The 27,235-nt window shown below is 44.1% G+C and overlaps 1 protein-coding gene across 1 annotated transcript in view; it reads right to left on the reverse strand.

Annotated features, from left to right (window-relative positions):
- The window catches only part of dcc (DCC netrin 1 receptor), an 844,821-nt gene that overhangs the window by 122,493 nt on the left and 695,093 nt on the right, over positions 1–27,235 (reverse strand). The window contains exons 20-22 of the mRNA XM_080199927.1: positions 27,000–27,194; positions 10,804–10,836; positions 2,427–2,498 (exon numbers count right to left, since the gene is read on the reverse strand). Of these exons, the coding sequence (XP_080056053.1) occupies positions 2,427–2,498; positions 10,804–10,836; positions 27,000–27,194 (300 nt within the window). The remainder of the gene's footprint in view (positions 1–2,426; positions 2,499–10,803; positions 10,837–26,999; positions 27,195–27,235) is intronic.

Consider the following 27,235-nt stretch of genomic DNA (forward strand, 5'->3'; position numbering starts at 1 on the left):
TTTTTAAGAAGCTTGTTTTTTAATAAAGCTTTTTAATACACTTAAATACTGAAGGAAATTAGATCATGAGTAGAATTTTACAGCCCCACCCTAGTGGGAGGGCAGGGCCGAGAAAGGCGGTGAATCCTTCAAAAGTCTATTTTTGGCGAGGCCACAAATGAAATCTTACGCCACTCAGTGCAAAAAGTGATGCAAGATCTGATTCCTGCTAGCAAGGGGAAGGGGTGGAACTTCCCTCAATCGCACCCCTGTTCTCGCCCCAAATGCTGGCAGAGTGATTAGAGGGGGTGCAACTGAGGGGGGTTCCTGAATCCTGCTTTTCATGTCCTCCCTTTTCATAGGCACATGCCTGTCATGTACTCTAATCAACTGCTCCTTAAAAGACTCCCATACGCCAGATGTGGATTTACCCTCAAACAGCCTCTAAGAACAAAAGCCTCCAAATCCTGCCTAACCGGTTGTAGTTAACCTTCCCCCAATTTAGCACCTTAGCCGAGCACAATACTTGTCCTTTTCCATGAGTGTCCAAAAACTTCCTCCACTGCAACTTTGATTACCTGTCCGGGCTCCAGCAGCAGGGGGGGGCGGGGGGACAGTGGTGTGTGTGTGACTGAGGGAGACCCCACCCCCTCCCCTGTTGGCAGGAATCACATCATGCACCATTTTTTGCACTGAATGGTGTAAGATTTATTTTGTGGCCTTGCCAAAAATGGACTTTTGAATGGTTCACCGAATTTCTTGGCCGTGCCTTCCCACCGGGACAGGCTGTAAAATTTCTGTCATGATCTGATTTCCTTTAGTATTTAATCCATTCAATTTGACTCATTATTTTCATTCCAGCCTATTCTTTTAACTTGTTTAAACTTAGACAAACACACATTCCAGCGTTAAATGGCAGAGTGCTGGTTCCTGTTTGTGATTTTTCAAACAGCGAGCTCTTAACATTAGCCACAGAGCGATGGTGATATACATGCTCATCACACAGGGGTTATAAAAGAGAATCAGCCCAGCTTGTGTAATTCCAGTGACTGGTTACACACTAGCAAAGGAATAGGCATGAAAGCAGTTTGTTTTCCTGCGCTTTGGACTGTGTAGTTTTTGTATGGTTCAGAGGTAACCACAGAAATCACAAAATAGAAAATAATTCTAAAAAAGCTTTACTTTGTTTTTTTTTAAAAAATGACGTTTGAATTTGACAGCTACAGTGACAGCTGAAAAACACAAAGATTAATTTGTAAAGGTCAGTCACGGAGACTTATTTCAGACTGGTGAACCATTCCTTTGGAAAGCTGTTTAAATACTATAAGGTATTTCTTCAGGATTTTCCTTCCAAAATCAGTTTTACTGAAATGGTAGCAATTCTGTTATCACTATTGATTGCATTTGATTTAAACACCTACAAGAGAACCATAAACCTGAGTTTAAAACATTATGGTTGCTTAAATTACGATGTGGGTATGCCGGCGTTGGACTGGCGTAAACACAGTAAAAAGTCTGACAACACCAGGTTTTAGTCCAACCTATTTATTTGATAATATTCTCACTAGCTTTCGAGGGGACAGCCTCTTCGTCAGGTGAATGGAGAGTTCTGGCCTCAGACAGAGCATATAAAGCACAGACTGTCTGTGCTTTATATGCTCTGTCTGAGGCCAGAACTCTCCATTCACCTGACGAAGAGGCTGTCCCCTCGAAAGCTAGTGAGAATATTATCAAATAAATAGGTTGGACTAAAACCTGGTGTTGTCAGACTTTTTACTGTGCTTAAATTACCACAGGGACATCATGCGACATATAATGTATGAATAATTCTAAGCATGAAAGTCATTGGAAAAGATGTTGATTGGTGTACAATGTCAGAGTTGGTATCTAATATCCAAGAACATGTGCTTACTAAATAATGACTACTGAACCAAAGATAAAAATTTTAAATTCCAATTATATACATTGGAACATATGCTTCTTTGGACAGATCATGTTGTTTTGAAACCAAATGCGCCAGCGTACCTTTGTTTAATGCTGAACTACCTGATTGCAGTTTGTCTACAATTGACCTCAGTTCTCTTGGCTAGAAAATGGGCAGGAATTAGCCTGGATTCGAACATTTGATCACATCTGTCCAGTGTGGAGATTGAGTGAAAACATAGATTCACATGCAGCGACCAATCTATGATGGACTAGCTTACTAACAATCACTGCCCACCTGGAGAATAAAGTTGCAGAGGGCTGCTATCAACCATAGATGTGGAGATGCCAGCGTTGGACAGGGGTAAACACAGTAAGAAGTCTTGGTGTTGTCCTGTGTTAAACCTGGTGTTGTCAGACTTCTTACTGTATCAACCATAGAACCACATCGCACCAAGGGAGCCGAGCCTTTAATTGTGGAAAAAACAAATGTTGTTTATTTCATCTTATTTTCATGAACTTACCATTTAAGCTGCTCCTGTCAATTAAATTGGTATCTGCTGGCCAGAATGCCCCATCTCCATGTACACTCCTACCTGCTGAACAAAGAAGATATGTCAGAGCTAAGGAACCAAGTTGGATTTCTGCACAGTGGATCAATTTTATATAAGGCATCTTCAGTATCACCTTGAGCTAAAAAGGAGGTGAGCTACAAAATGGATTCTACTTATTAAATATTTCAATCACCTGTAAAACTGAACTGCATCATCCATATAAATATTGTGGCTATGAGAGCTGGTCCGAGACTAGGAATTCTTCACCTCCTGACTCCCCAAAATCTGTCCATTGTATACATGACACAAGTCAGGATTCCGATGGAGTAATACCCTCCATTTATTTGAGGACTGCAGCTTCAAAAACACTCAGGAAGCTTAACACCATCCAGGGCACTTCATACAATACATTTTGAAGACCAACTTAAACATTCATTCCTGCCACCACTAATACATAGTGGCAGCAGTGTAAACCATCTACAAGGCACACTATAACAACTCATCAAGTCTCCTCTGACAACATCTTCCAAACCAATGACAGCTACCATTTAGAAGGAGAAGAGCAGCATATGCTAGGGAACACCATTGCTTGCAAGTTCCCCTTTAAGTCACTCACCATTCTGACTTGGAAAAATAGCACCATTCCTTCACTGGTCAAGATCCTGGAACACACTTCCTAACAGCACTGTGGATGTACCTATTTCATATCAACTGCAGTGGTTCAAGAGGGTGGCTCACCAGCACTATCTCAAGGGCAATTAGGGATACACAATAAATGTTGGTCTCATCGACAATGCTCATATCCAACAAATGAATATAAAAAATTGAAGAGTATTTCATTCAATCATTATATGCCACTCCACGTTCCCTCATCTCAATTGGAAAGAATGGTGCTAACTCAGATGTGTAGCCAATCATTTATTCTTGGCTCGTCAATGTTCCAAATTAGAATTAATACACAATGATCCGTTACCAGATAATTCAGAAAGACATATTTACAGCAGTTTATGTCTCAGAAAGCAACAATGCAAAAATATAAGCCAGAAATTGGGTAATAAAGTATAAACGAATGAAGAAGTAATTTGGAATAAAAATTCAACTTGTGACTGGGGGGATCTGCTTGAATGCAATAAGATTGTTGTTGATGAAAAGTAGTCATAGTTTATATTTCAATATTCCTTCATAAGTTTGTTATAATCACATCAATTAATGGTCCAATTTTGGCAAGGAGAAATTGTGTTTTACGTTCACAGAATCTCAAGTGTTACAGCACTGAAGGAAGCCAGTCGGCCCATCATGTCTGTACCAGCTCACTCACTCAATGAGCAATTTTTAAAAATTCATTTGTGGGATCTGGTTGTCGCTGGCTGGACAGCGTTTACTGCAATTAGCTCCATCCTCCCTCCTTCCCTCGCCATTGCCCTGCACATTCTATCTTCTAAAATTCTCATTTGAATGCCTTGATTGAACTTACCTCCACCACATTGCCAAACTGTGCATTCCAGGTCATAACCACTGACCTTTCTTCTCTCTGGTGCGAAAATTCCAAACTCCATGAAAGTGAGGGAACTTGAATAGTAAATTCATATTTTCAGTGTCAGCCAGTTTTCTACTTCTGGATCAAAATGGTCCTTGAGATTAATTTACCAAAAGTTTCTTTGATCTTCTTTCACTTCAGGTTTACTGTTCTCCAAAATTGGTTTCGAACGTAGAGCAATTATTTTCAAATATTTGTAAACATTGTGAAGCTGGAAGTGAGGAGTCTTACTATACTGCCTATCAAAATACAGCTTATTTATGCCATAATCAGGTTGTAATCCCATTCCAGTCATCTTCCTGAGTTAGCTCCCAAATTAATGTCAATCACTGCCAAATTAGAAATGGCTATGTTATACTATGACTGCTCAGAGCTGACTGGAGGCTACCCAAACTTATTTCTGCTGTTTGGCACATAAGTAGTCCTGTGTGGCTTCTTCAGGTTGACATCTCATTTTCAGTATGCCTGGTGCTGCTCCTAGCTGCTCCTGCTGTGCTCTTACATTGTAGATGAATCATGTTTGATTCCCAGTTTGACGGTAATGGTAGAGTAGAGGAATATGCTTGGGCTATGAAGTTACAGACTGCGGTTGAATACAATTCTGCTGATATCCATAGCGCCTCACAGATGCAGTTATGAGCTGCTAGATCTGTTCTTAACTGATTCCATAAAATTCAATGCTTGTGCCATTTAGCACAATGGACAGTATCTTCAGTGTGATGATGGGACTTCATCTCCATAAGGACTGTGTGATGGCTGCTTCTAGTATAGATAGTTCATCTGCACAGGTAGATTGGGGAGGACAAGATCAATAGGTTTTACTCTCTTTTTGGTTGTCTCACTACCTGTTTTAGGACCAGTCTGACAATGCATCTTCAGGACTCAGTAATGCAGCTGCCAACACACTCTTGTTGATGGATAAGCCTGCATAAATGTACATTCTATGCTCTTACTACCCTCAGTGTTTCTTCCAAGTGGTGTTCATTGCTGAAGGAGCACTGATTCAGTATGCTGAGGGGTAGATAAATTTTTGAACAGTAAAGGAATTAAGGGTTATGATGAGCGGGCGGGTAATTGGAGCTGAGTCCACAAAAAGATCAGCCATGATCTTATTGAATGGTGGAGCAGGCTCGAGGAGTCAGATGGCCTACTCCTGCTCCTAGTTCTTATGTTCTTATTAAGACAGTAGGTAGTAATCAGCAGGAGGATTCCTTGCCCATGTTTGACCTGATAAGCCGAGACTTCATGAGGTCTGGAGTCAATGTCGAGTACTCCCAGAGCCACTTCCTCCTCACGTAATTTCACTGTGTTTCCACATCTAATGGGTCTGCCCTGCGATGGGACATAATATACCCATGAATGGTGATGGTGGTGGAACATTCGCTGCAAGGTAAGATTTGATGACTATGACAATGTCAGGCTGTTGCTTGACTGGTCTGTAGAGCAGCTCTCTCAGTTTTGGCTTAGGTCTCCAGGTATTATGAAGAGGACATTGCAGGATTGACAGGATAAGGTGTTGTTGTTTTCAGTGCCGATAGGTTAATGTTCAGTGGTCTATCCTATTTTATTCATATTCAACGTTTCTGTAGCAGTGTAGTGAAACAGAATGGTTTGCTCGGTCACTTCAGAGGGCAGTTAGTCATTGACCATATTGTGGATCTGGAGTTATATGTCGGCCAGATCAGGTCAACTAATGTTCTAGGGATCTGGGTTTGAATCCCGTCATGGCAGGTCAAATTTGAATTCAATAAAAAATAATAAATATCTGGAATTAAGAATCTACTGATGACCATTAAATCATTGCCAGTTATTGGAAAACCCATCTGGTTCACTATTGTCCTTTAGGGAAGGAAATCCGTTGTCCTTACCTGGTCTAGCCTACATGTCATTCCAGGACCACAGCAATGTGACTCTCAACTGCCCTCTGAAATGGCCTAGCAAGCCACTCATTTCAAGGGTAATTAGGGAAGGGCAATAAATGATGGCCAGCCAGCAACACCCACATCCCATGAATGGGTAAAAAAAAGATTTCCTTTCCTGAAGGCCATTAGCAAATCAGATAATTTTTTTTGACAATCCAGTTGTTTTATGGTCTCTATTACTGAATCTGGCTTTTTAGTCCAAAGTTAGTAATAGATTGAATTCTTTGTCCACCAGCTGCCAAGTGGGGTTTGATTCTTTAATATAGGTCTCTGGATTACTAATCCAGTAACTATAACGTTACCACCATACCTTGCTCAGGATTGTAAGCTTTTTTTATATTCATTTAATTTCCTATGACAGTGCTTATGGTTGAAAAAATTAAAAATAGCTCTCCTCACACCAGTCCTATTTGTTCAAAGTACTACTTTTGCCAGATTGTCTCCCTGCACCTCTTGCACTCCTCTTATCATCTTTGCAACATTCCATTTGTCACAAACATTTTTTTTTTCACCATCTCTCTCTCCCAGGGAAAACAGAAAGGAGACTGGTTAAAAAAAAACAGAGAAGTGAGATTCACATCCATAACTCCAGTTGAAAAGATTTGCACAGATGCCTTGGACCTAATGACCAGCTGTGTTGCACTCTCCATGATTCTATTATCTATCTGTTAGTCTCTCCTTCCCTTTGTTTACTTTCCTTCTTGTACATCTCCCACTCTGTTTGTCTCTGACAAATACTCTTTCAGTCAATTGCTCAACTGGCAACTTTGACTTTTCGCTGAGTCTAAACTGGACAAGGGAAGCTGCTGACAAGAAAAAAATCATATCATCCTCCAAATAGCAAAACCATCTCCCAGTCATAAAAAAAGTGCTGAGGTTATATTCTATAGCCTGCAAAAACATATTGTCTGTGGCACTTTTACCAAATTATCCTGATTCATTGCAATGCCTTCAAAAGACAAAACAAAGCATAATTTCTTATTTGTTAGCCTTTCCCACTGCAGTGCCCTCCTCACAGGGGTGGTGTTGGCGTAGGGGTATTGTCAATGGACTAGTAATTCAGACTGGCAAATGGTTTTGCTATTTGCAGAGCATAATAATGACCAGAAATGTGGTTCCCTTAAATGCCACTGAACAAGCCATTAAGTTGTATCAAACCACTATAAAAGTGTTAGAAAGGGGATAAGACCAGACAGCCCTCAGCACCAGAAACAACAACAGCTAACATGACACTGTTGATCCCACAAAGTCCCTTTGCTTCTTCTTTCCCTCTTTTTCTCCATTTTACCTCTCCCACCCATTCCCCCTCCCCGCACATCTTCACCTGTCACAGCTTACCCTCTGATTTCAGCTTCTCAGCCTCCTGGCCATTCACACCTTTTATTCTCTCTAATGGACTGCCATTAGCAGCCTTTTCCCCGGTTTCTGTGGCTACGACTCATATTTCATTCCGTCACTCTGCAGCATAAATATCTCCCATTTTCTATGCCTTTTAGCTTTGGCAAAGAGTCCTCTGGACTCTCCTTGCTGATCAGACAATGAGGTTTTCCAGCATTTTTTCTTTTGGCTTCCTTACTAACATCTGGGAGTTTGTGCCAAAGTTGGGAGAGCTGTCTCACAGTCTTGTCAAAGAACACCCTGATATAGTCATACTCATGGAATCATATTTAACAAATAATGTCTGAGACCATCACCAGTTCTGTCCCACCACAAGTGGTGGCACAATGGTATGCAGTCAGAAGGGAGTTACTCTGGGATTCCTCAACATTGACTCCAGACCTCATGAAGTCACATGGCATTAGGTCAAACATTGGCAGGGAAATGTACTGCTGATTACCAGTTACCATCTCACTACCCCGCCACCCCGTCAATGCCAGCTGATAAATCAGGACTGTTTCAAGTTGGGCGCTGCAGAATGTACTCTGGTGGGGACTTCAATGTCCATCGCCAAGAGTCTCTCAACTGCTAGATTGGATCTGCAGCAGGTGCTGAGGGAACCAACAAGAGGGAGAAGCATACCTAACCTCATGCTCACCAATCTACTTGTCACAGATGCATCAACCCATGACAGTATCAGTAGGAGTAATCACCACATAGTCCTTGTGGAGAGGAAGCCCGATTTTCACAATGAGGATGCCAGGAACAACACCAGGCATAGCTAAAACTGAGCTGTCAATCTGGTGAATCTATAAACCAGGACTAATTGCGTGCCAACCAATATAAGCAACGAGTGAGTGACACAGCCATATAATCCCACAACCAATGGATCAGACCTAAGCTCTGCAGATCTGTCACATCTAGTCATTTAACTAATGGAAATTTAACTAACTCACCAGACAAGCAGACTCCACAATGTCTCCCAATATTAATGAAGTGGGAGATCAATGCACCAGTGCAAAAAATAAGACTGAAGTAACCATTGCTGGCCAGAAGTGCCAAGTGGATGGTCCATCTCGGGCTCCTCCAGAGTTCCCCAGCATCTCAGACGGCAATCTTCAGCCAATTCGATTTACTCCACATGATATCAAGAAAATGATTGGAGGCACCAGATACTGCGAAAGCAATGGGCCCTGATAACATTCTGGCAATAGTACTAAAAACTTGTGTTCCAGAACATGCAGTGCTCTCTAGCAAGCTCCTCCAGTATGGTTACAACACTGGTGTCAACCCGACAATGTAGAAAATTGTTTAGGTATGTCCTGTACACAAAATCCAAGCCAGCCAATTATAGCCCCATCAGTCTACTCTTAATTATCGATAAAGTAATGGAAGGGGCTATAAACAATTAAACAGAACTTCCTTAGCAATAATCTACTCACTGATATTCAGTTTGCATTCTGACAGGGTCACTGTGCTCCTGACCTCATTATAGCCTTGGTTCAAACATGGATAAAAGAGCTAAACTCCAGCTGTAAGGCAGGAGTGACTGCCCTTGACATCAAGGTAGCACTTGACCGAATGTGGCATCAAGGAGCCTGAGCAAAACTGGACTCAATGAGAGTCAGGGTGAAAACTCTCCACTGGTCAGAGTCATTCCTTGCACAAGGGAAGATGGTTGTGGTGGTTTGAGGTCAATTGTCTTAGCTCCAGGACATTACTTCAGGAATTGCTCATGGTAGTGTCCTAGGCCCAACCATCTTCGGCTGCTTCATCAATGACCTTCCTTCCATCACAAGGTCAGAAGTGGAGATATTCACTAATGATTACACAATATTCAGTGCCATTTGTGATTTCTCAGACACTGAAGCAATTTGTGTCCAAATGCAGCGAGACCTGGACAATATTCAGGTGGTACACAATTCATTACATCTTGCCAACCAGAGACACATTTGTGCCAATTCTCTGGTTCCATTTAGCTAGCTGATCTTCTATCTATGCCAATATGTTATTCCCTACATACATCCTGAGATTTGATTTTCTGCAATAACTTTTGATGTGATACCCTCATCAAATGCTTTCTGGAAATCTGAGTACAATAGTACATCCACCTGTTCCCCTTTATCCACATCACACATGACTCCTTCAAAGAATTCCAATACATTGAGTTAAATCTTTTCACAGAACCATGTTGACTCTGCCTGATAGCCTTAAAGTTTTTTGAATGCCCTGCTTCAACATCTTTAATAATAGCTTCTAGCATTTTCCCTGTGGCAGGTGCATTTTAGTAATACAGATGAAGAAGGACTGATCTCCATGAATAAAAGATTTTAAGAGCACAGAGTCCTTCTATTGTGAGTAACCTGATTTTAAAGAAAATGAAAATCTAAAAATTTAAACTTCCTTAAACTTTTGCCTTGGTTTGGCCATTTCAGCTGAAATGCACTGATATGACTGAGGAAACAGGGATTGGTGGGACTTTATTGTTAACAGTAACTTTGGGTTACTGAAAAACTAAGATGGCAGCTAAAAATGATTTTAAGGAATGTGAGGACTATTATTGCTTGCTTTCTTCTGCTTTCCAATAGCTTATTTCTTATCTCTGTCATAAGTTTTGAAGTAACCTGTATTATTCAGAGATTTCATAGAATCGTAGAATCATAGAACCCTACAATGAAGAAAGAGGCCCTTCGGCCCATCGAATCTGCACCGACTATAATCCCACCCAGCCCCTACTCCCATATCCCTACACATTTACCCGCTAATCCCTCTAACTTATGCATCCCAGGACAATAAGGGGCAATTTTAGCCTGGCCAATCAACCTAACCCGCACATCTTTGGACTGTGGGAGGAAACCGGAGCACCCGGAGGAAATCCACGCAGACATGAGGAGAATGTGTAAACTCCACACAGACAGTGACTCGAGCTAGGAATCGAACCCAGGTCCCTGGAGCTGTGAAGCAGCAGTGCTAACCACTGTGCTACCGTGCCGCCCAAAAGATTTGATGCTTTGTTTACAAATAAGATGTTAGCGCCAATCAGGATCTCTAGAATGACAGATACTTTGCATATGGGATAGATACTTTCCACGTCAGGTAGACGCACGCTACATACAAAACGTTTGATTAGAGATAGAAAGAAAAAGAAAGATTGGATTCACAATAGCCAAATCTTGGTGTCTTCATTTGTCGAATAAATGCACTGAGTAATTAAAGGATTATTCATAGAAGCTGGAATCTCATGCAACAAGACTGAACTGAAATCAATTCACTTGATCTGACTGACAAGAAAAACAAAACAATTCTCTGCAGAAGAAGTCTACTGCTTACTCATTAAGCACAAGATTCGGCTCAGTGGCACTTCATTAATGAGATTAATTACCACAGAAGCAGCAATTCCTCTCTGCATGTGACCCTGAAGGGTCGCTGTATTATAAAATGGCATGCAACACGATTCCTATTACACAGTTCTGATTTAATCTGAAAAGTTGACAGACTGGGGCTACTGTACCTTGGTCATTAGCCATTTTGTCAGGATGTTCAACTGCAAGAAAAGACAACACTATTAGATTCTGATAGCTTCTGGAAGAGGCTTGCATGTGGAACTGACTGAGATTTGAAGAACAAATGTAACAAAAGCTGGTCACACTGACTAACTGCAATAAAGGAAAGGCATTTGTACATTTATATTTCAAACAGATACACAAAAAAAATCAAATTACAAAACACTAGCTCAATGAAAGACCTCAATAGAAGGCTTAGGGACTTTAATAACTGTATTGTTAGACCTTTTCTTTCAAAGAACAACTTCATTCGAAATAAATACTTCTGTGGTAAAAAAAATTCCAAGTCAAACCCAATACATTCCGTACAATTTAATTGGAAGCTGACACATTCAAGGAATTAACCCAGTACAAGATGTAGTAAGGGGCAGAAGGATATGTTGATAGAGTGTGATGCAGGCAGGAGGACCTATTGATTCAATTGAGCTGTTTTGGTGTTGTAAAGTTCTATATAATTCCTTCCTGACAACATACAAATACTTCTATACTTGTTGATTTTGTCATTGTCACTGATAACCATAACAGTGATTTTATGTCCAGTCCTTGTGATAAATATAAACTATTTCCTCAATGTTTTATTAACCATAAAGATGCCTGTGGTGGGGGCTGTTTATGACAAAGTATAACTACCCTTGAAGTGCTGGGATCTTCCCAATTTTTTCTTTCCTGTATCCCAAATTGGCAAAGATTGTTGCAAAAGACATGTTCAAGGTTATGCCATGCTTCTGGCTGGGTCTTCCTACAAACATACCTTGTGTGGCTTCTGCCAATGAGTCCACAAAATAGGATTTTAAAAGTTGATTTGTCTATGAACTAGGTGGGGAGGTCATTTTGATGACTTGGGAAGTTTAGGCACAAAGTATTGTAGCCTTAATTCTAAACGTTGTATATTTACATCCCAGTTATAACAGGCATTCAAAATTAACTGTCCTCATTGAGTGAGCTTCACCACTTCTCAGTTGAAGGAAAGATTTACAGGAGCAAAGTTCTTCACTTCCCATTGAGTTCTACCATGTACAGAGTAACAATGATGCCTCTTATAACCCATCCAAAGGAAAAAAAGGTGCAATGGGAGGAGACAGTCATGAAGGAAATAACAAAGCCAAAGACAATGAGTAAAGAGAATCACCAATGTTAAGGTAAGTTTGTTATATTTTCCTTCTCAATTCAGGCTGCCAAATCAAGTCCAAGGGTTCTGGACTGGAAATTATAAAGTCATCATAAAGTAGCACCGGCATCAATAATCAGGCAATCTGCACCATAATATTTGGAAAATGAGACAAATTGAGTGGAACATTTCCAAAACGTATTTCATGTTTTTCTTTCCCAGAGGAAACAAAATCATTGGGCCCCATTTTACCATCAAGTTGCACCTGTTTTCAGGTGTGAAAACTTAGTAAAGTCAGGCGTGAAGCTAGTAGCGCGATCTGCGCCTGTCTCCTTGCCAGTTCCCCCTCTACCAAGGCCTGAAAAATGGCCATGATTGGGACCGCGCCCAAAACGGGTGCAATGGACATTTAAATGCATTTAAATTGAATTGAAGTGAAACAGACATGCTCCATAAAAGTCCAGTTTGGGTGCTCCAGCAGTGAGGGTTAGTTGAGGACGTAAGTGCATGGTGTCTGACGGTACTCTGCTGCTCACAGGTGTCCTTTCGTTGCGGCCGTTTTCTGCCTCGTGTTGGTGGCAGCTCTACGAGTGTGCGTGTGTGCGTGTGTGTGTGCGCGTGTGCGTGTCCCCGTGGTGGGGGGTGGGGTGCGGTGGGGGGGGGGGGGCTGTTGCTCAGCAGGGTTTCTGATGTCCGACTTACAGCACGGACTCGGATCTCAGCACTGACCTCGGGTCTTGCCGTGCTGCTGGGTCATAGTACACTTAGTTTACTTCCAGCTGAAAGATGTGCACAAAGCCCTTACAAATGGCACTACTACAGCCTCTCAACTTTGCAAAGAGCTGCGATTGTAGGGAGCATGTAGCTGGGGGTTAGGCTGTGACTGTTGATGTGCTGGGGCAAGCAGTGTTCCTTAACCTCTAGGTGTTCCTCTCTATCTTTCACTTACCACAACCAACCCCCCCACCCCACCCCTTCAGAGTGATGAGATGGTTTTTGCGATGCAACCAATTGCTCTTGCTGTTCTTTCGGTTGCTACTGGAACTGAGGAGGAGGAGCTGGAGGAAGAATTGCGGGCACAGGAGGCCTGGACCTTACCATTTGCAGGAGTAGAGGGCGATGACCACCAGAGGCAGAAGGTGACTGTCATTCATCCAGGGGGGTGGGGAACATGGCGGGGGTCGGCGGGAGGGGGGGGTAGGTGGAAATGGGAGAAGGAGGAAACTGCGAAGACCCCAGCAATTCCGTGCATGAATATCATTTGAACAGATTTTGGACACTGTGTGCCGCCGACGTCTCCGCCTCTGAAAGGAGACTGTCCAACACCTGTGCCACCAGTTGCAGGACCTGGCACCTAGAGGCCGGGGGGGGTGGGGGGGGCACTCCCTCCTGGTGGCTGTCAAATTGACGGCCACTCTGAACTTTTATGCAACTGGCTCCTTCCAGACCCCAAGTGGAGATATCTGTGGCATCTGCCAATCAGCCATGCACACTTGTGTCAAGCAGGTCTCTGAACCCTGTACGCCCGGGCTGGGTAGTACATTGAATTTAATCTGAACTGGGCCTTTCAGGAAGCTCGGGCTGCAGGGTTCGCGGACATTGCAGGGGTGCATAATGTACAGGGGACCATCAACTGCACACACGCCACCCTCAAGGCCCCTTCAGAATCTGTGAAGGTTCATGAACAGAAAACGGTTCCACTCCCTGAATGTTCAACTCGTGTACAACCATAGCATGAACATTATGCACGTCTGCTCAAGGCATCTAGGCAGCGTGAATGACAGCTTCATTGTCAGGAGCTCAGGCATCCCGGAGGCATTTGAGGAAGAGCCCAGGCTGTGGGAGTGTCTTGTGGGTGATATGGGTTACCCACTGAGGACATGGCTGATGAGGCCTGTGCCGAGGCCTGTCTGAGGCAGAGACCTGCTATAATGAGGCCCATGTAACCATCCACGTGATAGTGGAGAGGTGCACTGGGCTTCTCAAAATGCGATTCTGGTACCTGGCCAGGTCCTCCAATACAGCCCAGTGATCTCTTCCTCCACACTGGTTGTGTGCTGTGCCTTGCACGGTCTGGCCAGACAGAGAGGTGACATATTGGAGGAGGAGGAGGAGGAGGATGTGGAGGTTGACCAGCCAGGCATCGACAGAGAGGATAACCAGCAAGAAGAAGAGGAAGAGGAGGAGGGGGAAGAAGAGGAAGAACATGCCGAGGAACACCAACCAGGAACTGGAGGGCTGGCAGCCCAAATGAGGCATGTGAGGGTGGGAAGGGAGGTCCTGATCATCAGATGGTTCAATCGCTAGGGACTTGTGTCTGCGGGTTCCATTCCCTTCCCCCCCATCCCCTCAAATTCATTCTATATCCTGCAACACTGTCACACCAGAGTGGTGGGCCTGGGTACTCTGTGTTAGCGAGCTTTTTGACAGGAAGGTGATGACAACTCGCTAAGCGCCATTCTGATAATGCCCTTGTGCAAACTAGTCTGACTCCTACCTGAGCTCTGCATGCACGCTGTCACCTGGGCCCACATCTATGTCATGGGTAAGGGATCTGAAACCCCCAAACAGAGCCCTGGGGCAGTTGGGAATCACTCATGGAGTTTGTAGATCTAATGGCTTCCTTTTCTTAGTGACATAGCATTGAGGCACCTCCCCAACTGACATCAACATGAAGCATCCCTCTGGCAATCATCAATAGAAGAGGATTTCTATTCAAGACAAATCTGAGACAAATTAGTCACAGATGGGTGATGAAGAGACATCTAATTGCAATAAAGGTGTTTAAATAAGATGTTCTAACATAAAAACTTGTGAACAGAAAACATTAAGGTGCTTAAAATCTTTCGAACTAGTGCAGCCCTTCACCCGTGCCAGCTCAGTGCAACTACAACTTCCTAACCTTACGTGGCCCACCATTACATCTTAGTGACTTCCCAGATTGTGTGTTGGAGGTGGAGGGAGCCAGCTGCCTACCATGCCCGTGGTCTGTGATACACGTGGCGGGCATCCTCTGGAGGCCCTGGACCTTGAGGGCCCTGGCCTGCTTCCAGGTGTCTGGGATGTTTCCATGACACCCTCATCATTCCGCTGCCCTGAGATGCTCCGGTGTCAGGAAGCGGGGAGTCAGAAGGCATTGCCTCAGCCATAGTCTCCCGGCTGGCAATTCTTGGCATGGACTCGAGCTCGTTTTCCTTCCTTGGAGTTCCTGTGGGCCCCGGGATCACTCCATGGGATGGCAATGCTTCTGCAGTGAGCTCCAGAAGCTCTGGTGTCAGCTGGCACTGCCAGTTCTGGAAGATAACCTGAGTCCTTTCCATAGCGGTCGAGCCTTCTGCAAAGGCCAATTGAGTCGGGGGCCAACTCTTAATGGCCACAGCAATTGTCCTCTGAGGCTGGGCCATGCTCTGCAGCCACTCAGGCAAGACCCTCTGCAATTGGGCCACGTTCTCAAGGGCTGCAGCCATAGCCCACTGTGTCTCAGTGCTGTCCCGCTGAGTCTCCTGAAAGCCCTTGAGCATCTCAGCCATGGGTTGCAGAATCTTGAGAAGCCTGTTCAATCTTTCAGCTGTGGCCTGCTGTGACTTGGCCATCACTTGGAGCCTGCCACTCATGGTGAGGATCCCCTGCCCCAGGCTTCCCACTGCAGGCGCCACCCTTGCAGTGTTGGCCTGGGAAGCACGAAAGATAGGCAATAGCTAGTCCGTCTGAAAGCTTTGTGACTCCTCTCAACAGCCTTACAGTTGATCCTGTGTGGCCGTCAGCCCCTCCTGCATTCCCTGGCTCCTTTGCTGCATCTCCAGCAGCTGAGGGAGAAGTGATCTCAGAGGACCAGCATGTAGCCCCTGGCAGGTCCCCCACATGCCAAAGGCCTCGGGCATTCCCTCCTCCAGCTGATGTACATCAGCAGAAGTGTTGTGCTCACCAGAGAGTGACCCAGAAGCCTCACCACTAACTGGACCCACCGACGTGTCAGTATCTGGGATAATGAGTTGTGAAGTGGAAGCTGACTCCAAAACTGTGCCACCCTCAGAGGTCCCTTCACCCATATCCTCCAAGGACTCATCCGAGCTCTCTTGATCAGGATAGGCAGGAGCTGCAGTAGGGGCCTGGAGTCTAGATGGCCTTGAGGCATCTGGATCTGTCCCTACAACACAGGACACAAGGTTAAGTGCAAGGGAGAGAGAGGAATCCAGGGTGCCAAGCACGTGATTCACATTTTCCATTGAACATAGAACAAAGCTCCAAAAAAATTATATCAGAGGAACAGGCCCTTTGGCCCGCCAAGCATGTAGTAACCGGGCTGCCCATCTGATTTGTAGCCCCCTATCCTTCTGGGGGCCATATGCCTCTATTCCATTCCCACTCACATAGCTGTAGAGATGTCGCTTAAATGTCACTATTGTATCTGCATTCACAAACTCCCCTAGCAATGAGTTCCAGGCACCCACTATGTTCTCTGTGTAAATAAACATGCCTCGTACATTCCTTTAAACCTTGTGCCTTGCACCCGAAACTTGTGCCCCTGAGAAGTTGTCTCAAAATGAGTGGGGGAATGACAGGTGCTCACACCTTAATGGCAGCCTGACAGCCCGCATCTCCCGTTATCTTGATAGCTCCAGTGCCGGCTCCTCAAAGAGAACCTGGTGAGAACCTGGAGGTTTGGCTCATTACCCCCTGTCTTCACCCTCTCATAGGCTTTATGGTCAGTCTTCTCCTGTGGACACAGAAGGAGCTATGAAAGAAATGATGGTGTGACTCCTGCAGAGTATTAGATGGTGGCCCTGAGAGGGCAAGTGCAGTGGGCCTCTTGGGGGGACAGGAAGGAGGTGCTTGGGGGTCAGGAGCTGGAAGCATGCAGGGTGCTGGGGATGGGAAGACCTAGGGGAAATTCGGAGTAAGATGCAAGATGGGTTCAACACTCACCCTTGCTGTACAGGTGAGGTTACTGACTTTTTTCTGGCACTGCTTCACGGTTCAGGGGGCAGTGCCACATTTCCATCAGCCCCCCTGGGTCTGCATCCTCCTGGGGGGAACAGGGCGTCGCTCCTTGCTGCATCAGTAGCCTCCCCAGGTCTTCCTCAGAAAATCGGAGGGGGGGAATGGGGGCTGGCCGTGCGCACATTGTCCTGTACTGCCTGCCTGCCTATCCATTCTGGTGTTTTTAATGGAGCTGCCCCTCGTTAGGGCAGATCCGCTACAGGCAGCTTGGCAGCGCATCCCAGTAAGTTCCATGCAGTTTGCTTGATGGCATTGAGGGGAAGGCAAGTGAGCACTTGCAGGTGCGCTGACGGGGACGGGGGTGGTGGATCAATGCCTCAATGATTGGGGACAAGGGAGAGAGAGGGAGGGGTCACACAGCCATCGGAATCCGAAGGAGATGGAGGCCTAGGGCAGGAAGGTCCAGGGTGGGGGTGAGGGGGATTACCCTGCCTGATACCTGTCAGGTTGAGGGGGAAGGGTGGATCTCTCTGTTTGAGATCTATGAGAGGGAAGGGGAGTCAGCTGCCACTCTGTCTGAGATCATGGGGTTGGGGGGAGGGAGGGGGGGTCTGCTGCCACTCTGCCTGAGATCACTGAGGAGGAGGGGTGTCCACTGCCACTCTATCTGAGATTGCTGGAGAGGAAGGGAAGGTAGTCTGCTGCCACTCTGCCTGAGAGCAAAATAGATGAAACAGGTGGAGGGGAGAGGGGAGGGCCCAGGACCATTCTGGGTGGTGGATTGGTGGGGGGATAAGGTGGTCAGTAATGTTAGAACATAGAACATAGAAAAACTACAGCACAAACAGGCCCTAGGTAAGCCTACTAGGCTTACCTATAACCTTCTATCTTACTAAGCCCCATGTACTTATCCAAAAGTCTCTTAAAAGACCCTATTGAATCCGCGATATGTTATGGGGGGATGCAATATCTGTGGGGACCGGGGGAGGCATTATTCAGCTCAGGACCGAAGTGATTGGGGAGCGTTATTCTATCATTTGTTTCTGTGCATGTGCAGTTGGAGGTGCCGATCAGAGCTGCAATGCTTTGGGCGTGATAAGCCACGCCTACAGGCTTGTGCAGCGCAATTCGGGATCGCTGATATTTTTGCAGGCAGAGTGCATATGGGAGCGCTGGAAAACAAGTTGGATCTGAAACATTCCGAGTTTCAAGTCCATCCTGTACTTAGAATCAAAATGATAAGATTGGACCCCATGTGTAAGCAAGTGAAAATACTTCCATGTTTTATAATCAAACAGTCACAAATTTGATTCAGATTAATGCTCCAATCTCAGGAATACATCCTTAACTGAATTAATCTTAACATGCCCATTTCCCAACGCTTATGAACTTTTTTGAACAATTTAATACTAGCAATTAACAAAGGGCACTTGACTATTGGAATTTAAAACTTTCTACAGATTGAGACGGTGCCAAACTAACTTCACATAGGAAACATGTAGCCATTAAAGAAATTAGACTTTCACTAGTCAAATCAAGATTTAAACTCAGGTCCCAGAGGTTAAATGACAGAGTACCGACTCATTGTGACAACCAGTCCTGATTTTATAGTTCATTTTTAAATGCATATTTGCCAGCTCCCTTGGTATTTTGCAAAATCTACAAATTGTCATGTCAGGATGTCTAGAAACTCCTTGTAGGCTTAAAGAAATAATTAATGAGTTTAAAGTTTTCCCATTTACTAATGTTAACAAAGATGTAGCATCAGTTAATGAAGGGGATACTCATTTCACTTTAATTAGTGAATGAAAGGATTTTTCTCAGTTCCAAATAAGCCACTTCTCTTCAACAGTGTAAAATCCATCACATTTTTACTTCTCTTCAACTCTGAAGTCGTCATATGGACTCAAAATGTTAATTTCTCTCTTCAGGGAATATAGGTTTAGTTTATAAAATCTCTCCTCATAGAATAATCCTCTCATCCTAGGAATCAGTGAGTCTTCATTGCCCTTTCTCAAAGGCAAGGTTATTCTTCCCTAGTTAAGGTGAATAAAACTATACACACAATACTTTGGATGTGGCTTCACCATCAAACAATGGCAGTCTGTCTATAAAACAATAGTTTGTGCTGTGTTGTTCAACTGTCTTAACTTTATTTATTAGTCACAAGTAAGGCTTACATTAACACTGCAATGAAATTGCCCTAGTTGCCACCTGTTCGAGTCAATGCACCTAATCAGCATGTCTTTCAGACTGTGGGAGGAAAGCAGAGCACGCAAAGGAAACCCATGCAGACACAGGAAGAACATGCAAACTCAACAGTCAACCAAGCCAGGAATGGAACCTGGATTCCTGGCGCTGTGAAGCAGCAGTGCCAAACACTGTGCTACTGTTATCTAGTGTAGCTCAGCATTGGCACTCATGGCAGTCTCTGCTATATTATCTGCAGAAGAAGACAGACATTGGTCTCAAAAGGTGCACGATTCACTGGCTTCTGTTTTCTCACGGCTCTCTTCTGGCCAGCTGAGCTTTATAATTCTGCTTGCACCTTCCAATGCTGCTCCAAGTAGTCAACCTCCAGAACTCACAGACATCAGTGGCTGTCTCAGAGTTGTCAATGTCAATGTTTGTCAGCTTCATATCTCACTTGCAGATAACCTTGTAGCTGAGATACCGATGCCCAGAAGGTTGTGACCCATTGGCCAGTTCACCATACAGAACACCTTTGGATATACGGCCATCTTCCACTTAATGAATGAGATCAAGCCAGCTGAAATATATAAAATAAAAACAAGAAGTGCTCAAAAAACTCAACACATCCGGCAGCATACGTGGAGAGAAACAGAGCTAAGGTTTCAAGTACAATAACTCTTCTTCAGAATTTGTACTTGAAACTTTGACTCTTACTTCTCCAAAGATGCTGCGAGGTTTAATGAGCTTTTCCAGCCTTGGTTTTTATTTCAGATATACAGCATTTGCAGCTCAAATATTGTTGGGTTAGCAATGAATGCAGGCTGCAGAAACTCCAAGCTGTGTGGAGTTTTCTCATTCTCCCGTGTCTGTGTGGTTTCCTCCAGATGCTCTGGTTTCCCTCCACAGTCCTAAAGATGTGCTGGTTAGGTGCATTGGCCATGCTAAATTCTCCTTCAGTGTACCCGAACAGGCGCTGGAGTGTGGCGACTGGGGGATTTTCAGTGACTTCATTGCAGCGTTAATGTAAGCCTGCTTGTGAACAAATAAACTTTACTAAATAAACTTTACTTTAGGGACAAAGACAGCAGATGGATGGGAATGCCAACACCTGCCAGTTACTTCCAAATTACACACACCACTCTGACTTGAAAATAAAACACCATTCCTTCTCTGTCACTGGATCAAAATCTTGGAAATCCACTCCAAACAGTATTCTTAGCCCACGTGGACTGCAAAGGTTCTTACGTTCTTATTAAGAAGGTAGAGCTGAGACCACAATAAGATCAGTCATGATCTTACGGAATGGTGGAACAGACTGAAAGGGTCATTGAAGGTATTGCTTGTGCAGCATTGTATGCAAAGAGTAACTCTCTGATGAGGACTTACCACGCCTTTGTCTTGGGTCTCTGGTGAGCAAGGCTAAACTCTTACATCTAATTAAACACCCTCTGTTGATGACCTGAAGCCAAATGATAGAATCAAATTCTTCTAAAGTAAAAGTTTATTTACTAGTCACAAGTAAGGCTTACTTTAACACTGCAATGAAGTTACTGTGAAATTCCCCTAGTCACCACAGTCTGGCACCTGTTTGGGTCAATGCACCTAACCAGCACGTCTTTCAGAATGTGGGAGGGAATGGAAGCCTGCAAGAAACCCACACAGACACGGGAAGAAGGTGACCCAAGCCACTGTGCTAATCACTGTGCCACCGTGCCACGCCATCATCTTTCTATCAAAAGATAGAATCAAAAGAGTGTCTGTGTGAGAACACAACCCAGTTGACCATCTCAAAGGGTTCCTATGTTACTCTGTCATCACTGGCCTTACCCATCATGTTGTCGTGGAAAGTGGAGATCTCACTAAACAGCTTCAGTGGGCAATCAGTTTTCTCCAGCTGCTTAAATAGTCAAACGCTTTGATGAGATTGATGAAGGCAACATGTAGTAGTCTCCATTGCTCACAATATTTCACTTGCAGCTGCAGGACTGAAAAGATCATGTCAATTCAAAACTTTCCGATCCTTAAGCCACACCTGGATTTGGGATAGTTGCATTCAGTCAGGATCTGCAGATAGGGCTAAGCAGGGAAATGCCTTGATAGTTGCTGCAATCTCTGAGGTTGCCCGTCTTCTTGTCCAGGGTCACAACATTTTCATCACACATATCCTGAGGCACAGCCCCATCCCAAAAGCAGAGAAGTTCATGCAGACACTGCAGGAGTACTGGTTTTCTCTGCAGACATATTCAGGCTGTATAGCATCATTATTTGGATCTCTGCCTATGGCAAGTGAGTCAAAAGCTTTGCTTATCCTTCACTGTGAGTTCAATATCCAACCCTGCCATGACAGACAGGCTCTCTATAGTATTTAGAGCTTTCACAGTGACTACATTCTCCCCAGAGTAAAACTCAAGGCAGATGGTCCACCCATCTCTCTAATTGTTTACTGCAGTTGGTGATGAATGAACACCCTTGCCTTTGTTTTCAATGGGGCCATTTACTTTGTCAATGGATATCTTGCCTTATTGATTCTTTCATCCATGCCCCTAGCATTCCTTTTGTTGAAGGACATCTGAATATTTTGTCAAGGATGTGATGAGTACTTCAAGGGATCACCAACAATAAATGTCAACAAAGATTGACAAAGAAGTTAATAAAGAAGGGTAGGATAAACTATGAAGCTGGGCTAGCGCTTAATATAAAAAAGGATAGCAAGAGTTTTTATAAGTATATAAAAAGGAAGAGGCTGGCTAGGGTGAACATTGGACCCTTAGAGGATGAGAAGGGGGACTTAGTGGTAGGGGATGGGGAAATGGCTGAGGTCTTGAATAACATTTTTGTTTCGGTCTTCACGGAGGAGGACGTGAATAATTTGCCGGGTGTTAGCGATGGAAAGGTGGTAGGACTGGAGGGTCTCAATGACATTACTGTTACTAGAGAGGCGGTGCTCGACAGACTGGAGGGGGCTGATTGTGGACAAGTCCCCAGGACCGGATGGAATGCATCCGAGGGTTCTGAAAGAAATGGCAGTGGTGATAGTGGGTGCCTTGGTGGTTATTTTCCAGACATCGCTGGATTCCGGGGAAGTGCCGGAAGATTGGAAAACGGTTAATGTTACGCCGTTGTTTAAGAAGGGTGCCAGGCAAAATGCGGGGAATTATAGGCTGGTTAGTTTAACGTCTGTTGTAGGTAAAATGTTAGAATCCGTCATCAAGGAGGAAATAGTGAGGCATCTTGAGGGGAATTGCTTGATAGAGCAGACGCAGCACGGTTTCGTTAAGGGGAAGTCGTGTCTGACAAATTTACTGGAGTTCTATGAGGATGTGTCTAGGGCAGTGGATAGAGGAGAGCCGGTGGATGTGGTCTTTCTTGATTTTCAGAAGGCGTTTCACAAGGTACCTCACAAGAGGTTATTGCAGAAGGTCAGGGGACATGGAGTTGGGGGTAGGGTGTTAGCGTGGATAGAGGACTGGTCGTCAAATAGGAGGCAGAGAGTGGGGGTCAATGGGTGCTATTCGGATTGGCGGTTGGTGACTAGTGGAGTGCCTCAGGGGTCGGTGCTGGGGCCTCAGCTATTTACCATTTATATAGATGATCTGGAGGAGGGAACCGAGTGTATGGTGTCGAAATTTGCTGATGACATCAAGATTGGTGGAACGGCAAATTGCGCGGAGGGTGTGGAGAGTCTGCAGAAGGATCTAGATAGGCTGGGCGAATGGGCCAGGAACTGGCAAATGGAATTTAATGTTGGCAAGTGCGAGGTGGTCCACTTTGGTAGGAATAATGGTAGGAAGGATTATTACTTACGTGGAGAAAAACTGCAGCAGGCGACGGTGCAGAGGGACCTCGGGGTCCTTGTGCATGAGTCGCAAAAGCCCAGCTTGCAGGTGCAGCAGGTGGTCAGGAAGGCAAATGGGATGCTGGCCTTCATAGCGAGGGGGATTGAATATAAAAGTAGGGAGGTCTTGCTGCAGCTGTATAGGGCATTGGTGAGGCTGCAGCTGGAGTACTGTGTGCAGTTTTGGGCGCCGTACTTACGCAAGGATATTTTGGCCTTGGAGGGAGTGCAGAGGAGGTCTACTAGGCTGGTGCCGGAGTTGAGGGGGTTGAGCTATGAGGAGAGGCTGAATAAACTAGGCTTGTACTCGTTAGAGTTTAGAAGAATGAGGGGAGATCTCATTGAGACATATAAGATGATGAATGGGATGGATAGGATAGAGGTGGAGAGACTCTTCCCGCTCAGAAAGGATAGTAGGACTAGGGGGCACAGCCTCAAGATAAAGGGGGGGGTGGTTTAGAACAGAGTTGAGGAGGAACTTCTTCACTCAAAGGGTAGTGAATCTCTGGAATTCTCTGCCCGTTGAAGTGGTGGAGGCTACCTCGCTAAATATTTTTAAGACGTGGGTTGATGGGTTTTTGATAAGAGAGGGGATTAAGGGTTATGGGGAGAGGGCGGGAATGTGGAACTGAGCCACGACAGATCAGCCATGATTTTATTGAATGGCAGGGCAGGCTCGAAGGGCCAGATGGCCTACTCCTGCTCCTATTTCTTATGTTCTTATGTTCTAAACAACACACTCAATCTATGGGACGCAAGACTGAAAAATCGCTGACAGATTTCATCAGTGTTTTTAGCCTTAAACCAGTCATTAGAGAGGTCAGAGCAAGAAGATTTTGTGAATGCACTCAGAGTTACTCAAAAGAACAACAGGCATCTAGGTGATGTGCAAGTTTCTATTCATCTAACTAGTGTCTTGTATAATTGTAGTAGATGCATTTACTGTTAAGCTTCAATCTCAATAGTTTTCCTTGTCTAATGGATCTTTCATTATTCTGCACCTTTACCCTGTAAATTCAGTAGAATCTTGGGTAGTAGTGGAAAATACATTTAAAATCTGTTAAAAAATTAAGTTTTATATATAAATTTACAATAAAGCGGCAACATGAATTAACTCTTATTCTTCATTTTTCTTTGATCTTCTCAAACCCACATTAAATGGAACTCTGATTCCCTCTATTCCAGCACTAATATTACCAGAGGGATCGAAAACATACTTACAAAGTGAAAAGCTGAATGACAAAATGATCTTTGACTACTGAACTATTGGCTGGTACAGGTTTGCTTAAGGCAGGATAAAATTTAATACTGGTTCAGGAATGAATGGACAATCAACTTATTCAATCAATTGCTGTATAATTCTGCACTGTATGTATTCTATGTATTCTATTCTATAAAAACTACCATTGTGCACACTCAAACTATAGTTCCACTTACACAAAGGAGCAGTATGAGCAAAGAATTGTCTATCCTCTCACTTTGAAAAAGAAATGTGAAAATAATCACTGGTCCCAAGGTCTACGAAATAGATTGAAAATCTCCCAAGATCGAAGTTATTAGATCTCTAGCTGTAGCATACAAAATGCTCACGCTCATCAGGCCAAATGTCATGCCAGAGTTTACAGCCTGCTATCTGTTAGACTTGTCATTGCCCATTTGATTTCCTTGAGTCATTGCATGACAAATAGACATAAAGCTATGATTAAAACATTGTGACACTCTGTGTGGAGGATTTGGGACCTGAGCCAGCACAGCAAAGAACTGTGTGTCTCCTTAACCAAGGGATTGATTAATTCACTCATAGAATCCCAACAGTTCAGAAGGAGGCCATTTGGCCTATCAAGTCTGCACCAACTCTCCAACAGATCATCTTCCCTAGGAGCTGACAGACAGTCATAGTCTCAGGATTGAGCTCCAAAGGTCGGGTGAGAGATTGAAGGCAATCATGGGATTTTGTGGAGCAATCGTAGGGTTAAGAGATTAAAGACAGTTCCAGCACTTTGCAGGCTATGCTGCAGGGCTGTACATGGTACGTGTTCATGGTCCCGTTCCACAGAGGTGCAAGGCTCACATTCTCAAAGGGGATCAGCTTGGTGTGCAGTTGATTGTCATTATCACACACTTGGGTGTGATGTATGGCTCAATACTAGTCTGCAGATGATGTGGCCATGGTCAGGAGAAGTTTCAACATCCTGGAAATAGGAAAAAGGTAATAAGTGGTGGGAAGGTCACTCAAGACTCTCTTTGGGCAGTGAGGAGAGGGAAGGATGGTGAGTTCAATTCGTTTGTCACTGTGGACACAGCTCAAGACAGGATGCTGTGGGACACATAGAGATCCACAGTGATGGACCGGGGGGAGGGCAGGAATGCCGACAACAATTACTATGCACTCCAAGGTTGCTAGGGTAGGCTGAGAAATGACCAGGAAGATGTCCATGTGCACATTGTGGGACTCCAGGTCGATCAGAGGAACGTTGAAACATGACACACAGGGAGGGTCAAAGTTGGGCTCAAACTAGAAATGTAGCACTGCCATCTTGGGACCCCTGAAGCAATGATGCAGTTTAAATTAGAAACGGAAAAGAAATCTCCACTGGAGAGGTCTGACACAGAGCAGGAGGAGCCCATAGCTGGATGTAGGGTGCCGGGGGTTTGGGGGGCGGGGGGCGGCGGTGAGGGCACCCTCATACTTACTGAGGTGTTGTGAACCAACATATAATGAAGACTCACTGATAGAACTCATGAACAATTCATGAAGTCACAGTTGGAATCACTAACAAATGGTGTACTTTTACATGATGCGGCTGTTATTAGAGTCGCATTAAAGGTGAGCTTGTAAAATTGTCAGGGATGCGGGTAGCGTTAAGGTGCTCAGTGGGCACTGCCCGGCCATGCCCTTGAACACCTGGGGGCTTCAATGGCCTCCGATCCCCAGCGAGGCCATCACGTCTGATCTCCACTAATGGAGACTAACTATGATCCTCGCCGACGTGAGATTTGACTGGCAAAGGGGATAAGTGTTGGTGAGAGTGGAAGATGCCATTTTGGGATCTGTTAATGATATGCTGAGCCAACAAAACAGTGGCAGTAGCATTGCACTTAGCGCAAAAATGGGCACAAACTCTACATTCGCTACACACGTAATCTTACCACCTTGTTGCCCCAAGACTTAGCATGCCATTAAAAAATGCACTTAACCTGAAATGAACAAATGCTAACTTTCTTTTTGCAATGATAATATGGATTTATCTAGACTGCAGATAAGTACAGAAATTCACTCTGTTTAATCCATTTAAGTAGGGAAATGGACAACGACTATGACAGCACTTTCAGATTTGCATCTCTAACTGCACATAAGCACTTGACTCAAGTTGCTGCCTGATTTGTGTATAAATAATAGAGTGCCATTAGTCTCACTGGTATTTTTAAAGTAACTTCAGGGCTCTTATCTTTAAACGTTTTGGTTTTGATATCCATGTTTAGCTATATGTATAAAAGCTGTGGGCGGAATACATATCCAAAGATAAGGATGGAATTACCGTGTGCTTCCCAAGAATCATGCATCTAGTTAATTTTGTGAATTTTATGCACTGTTTATAAACATTCAAAAAATTGTCTATATATTCCTCTCAAGGTAACAATGAATGCAGAGCTACTAAAATATGATCTGTATTTGTAAGAATTCCCATTACAAAGTATATACGATCATTTATGTCCATAAATGTTAAATAAACAGTAAACAGAAGAACGTTAGAATACTCAGCTTACTGTATTTATGAAGGAAAGAATCAGATCTTATTGGTGAATTATCACAGCTTCCATGCACATAAAAGCAAACAATACTCCTTTGTCTACCATTGTGTGTTTTCTCTTTCTAAATTCAAAGACATTCAGAACCTCTCTATCCTGCTTTGTTAAGGTGCCCAAATTTATTTTCTGAAGAACTCCTTCTGAATGTTAGAATTATATTAAAAGTTTCCACAAATCAAGTCCTTTCAGTTGTCATCAGCACAACTCTATAACTCTATTAATACACACAAAATAATGGATGGTGTTGAAACCCAAACCTTTTGGTGTTTTGAACAGAATAGGATCAGACAGGGGACCCAGGCCTTTGGCATTCCTTCCTTGAATTCGGAAATAGTATACTGTGTCCAGGTTGAGATCCAGAATCTGATGGGTCAGTCTATCACCACTCACTGACTCCATTGCCCATTCGTCAATTGGTGCATTCTTCTCTATTGTATAAAACAAAGAATAGCCTAAAGGTAAAGGAAAAAATATCATTAGAATGCCTTAATTA

This window comes from Carcharhinus amblyrhynchos, chromosome 1, assembly GCF_965287045.1.
Source record: "Carcharhinus amblyrhynchos chromosome 1, sCarAmb.v2.hapA, whole genome shotgun sequence".
NCBI lineage: Eukaryota > Metazoa > Chordata > Chondrichthyes > Carcharhiniformes > Carcharhinidae > Carcharhinus > Carcharhinus amblyrhynchos.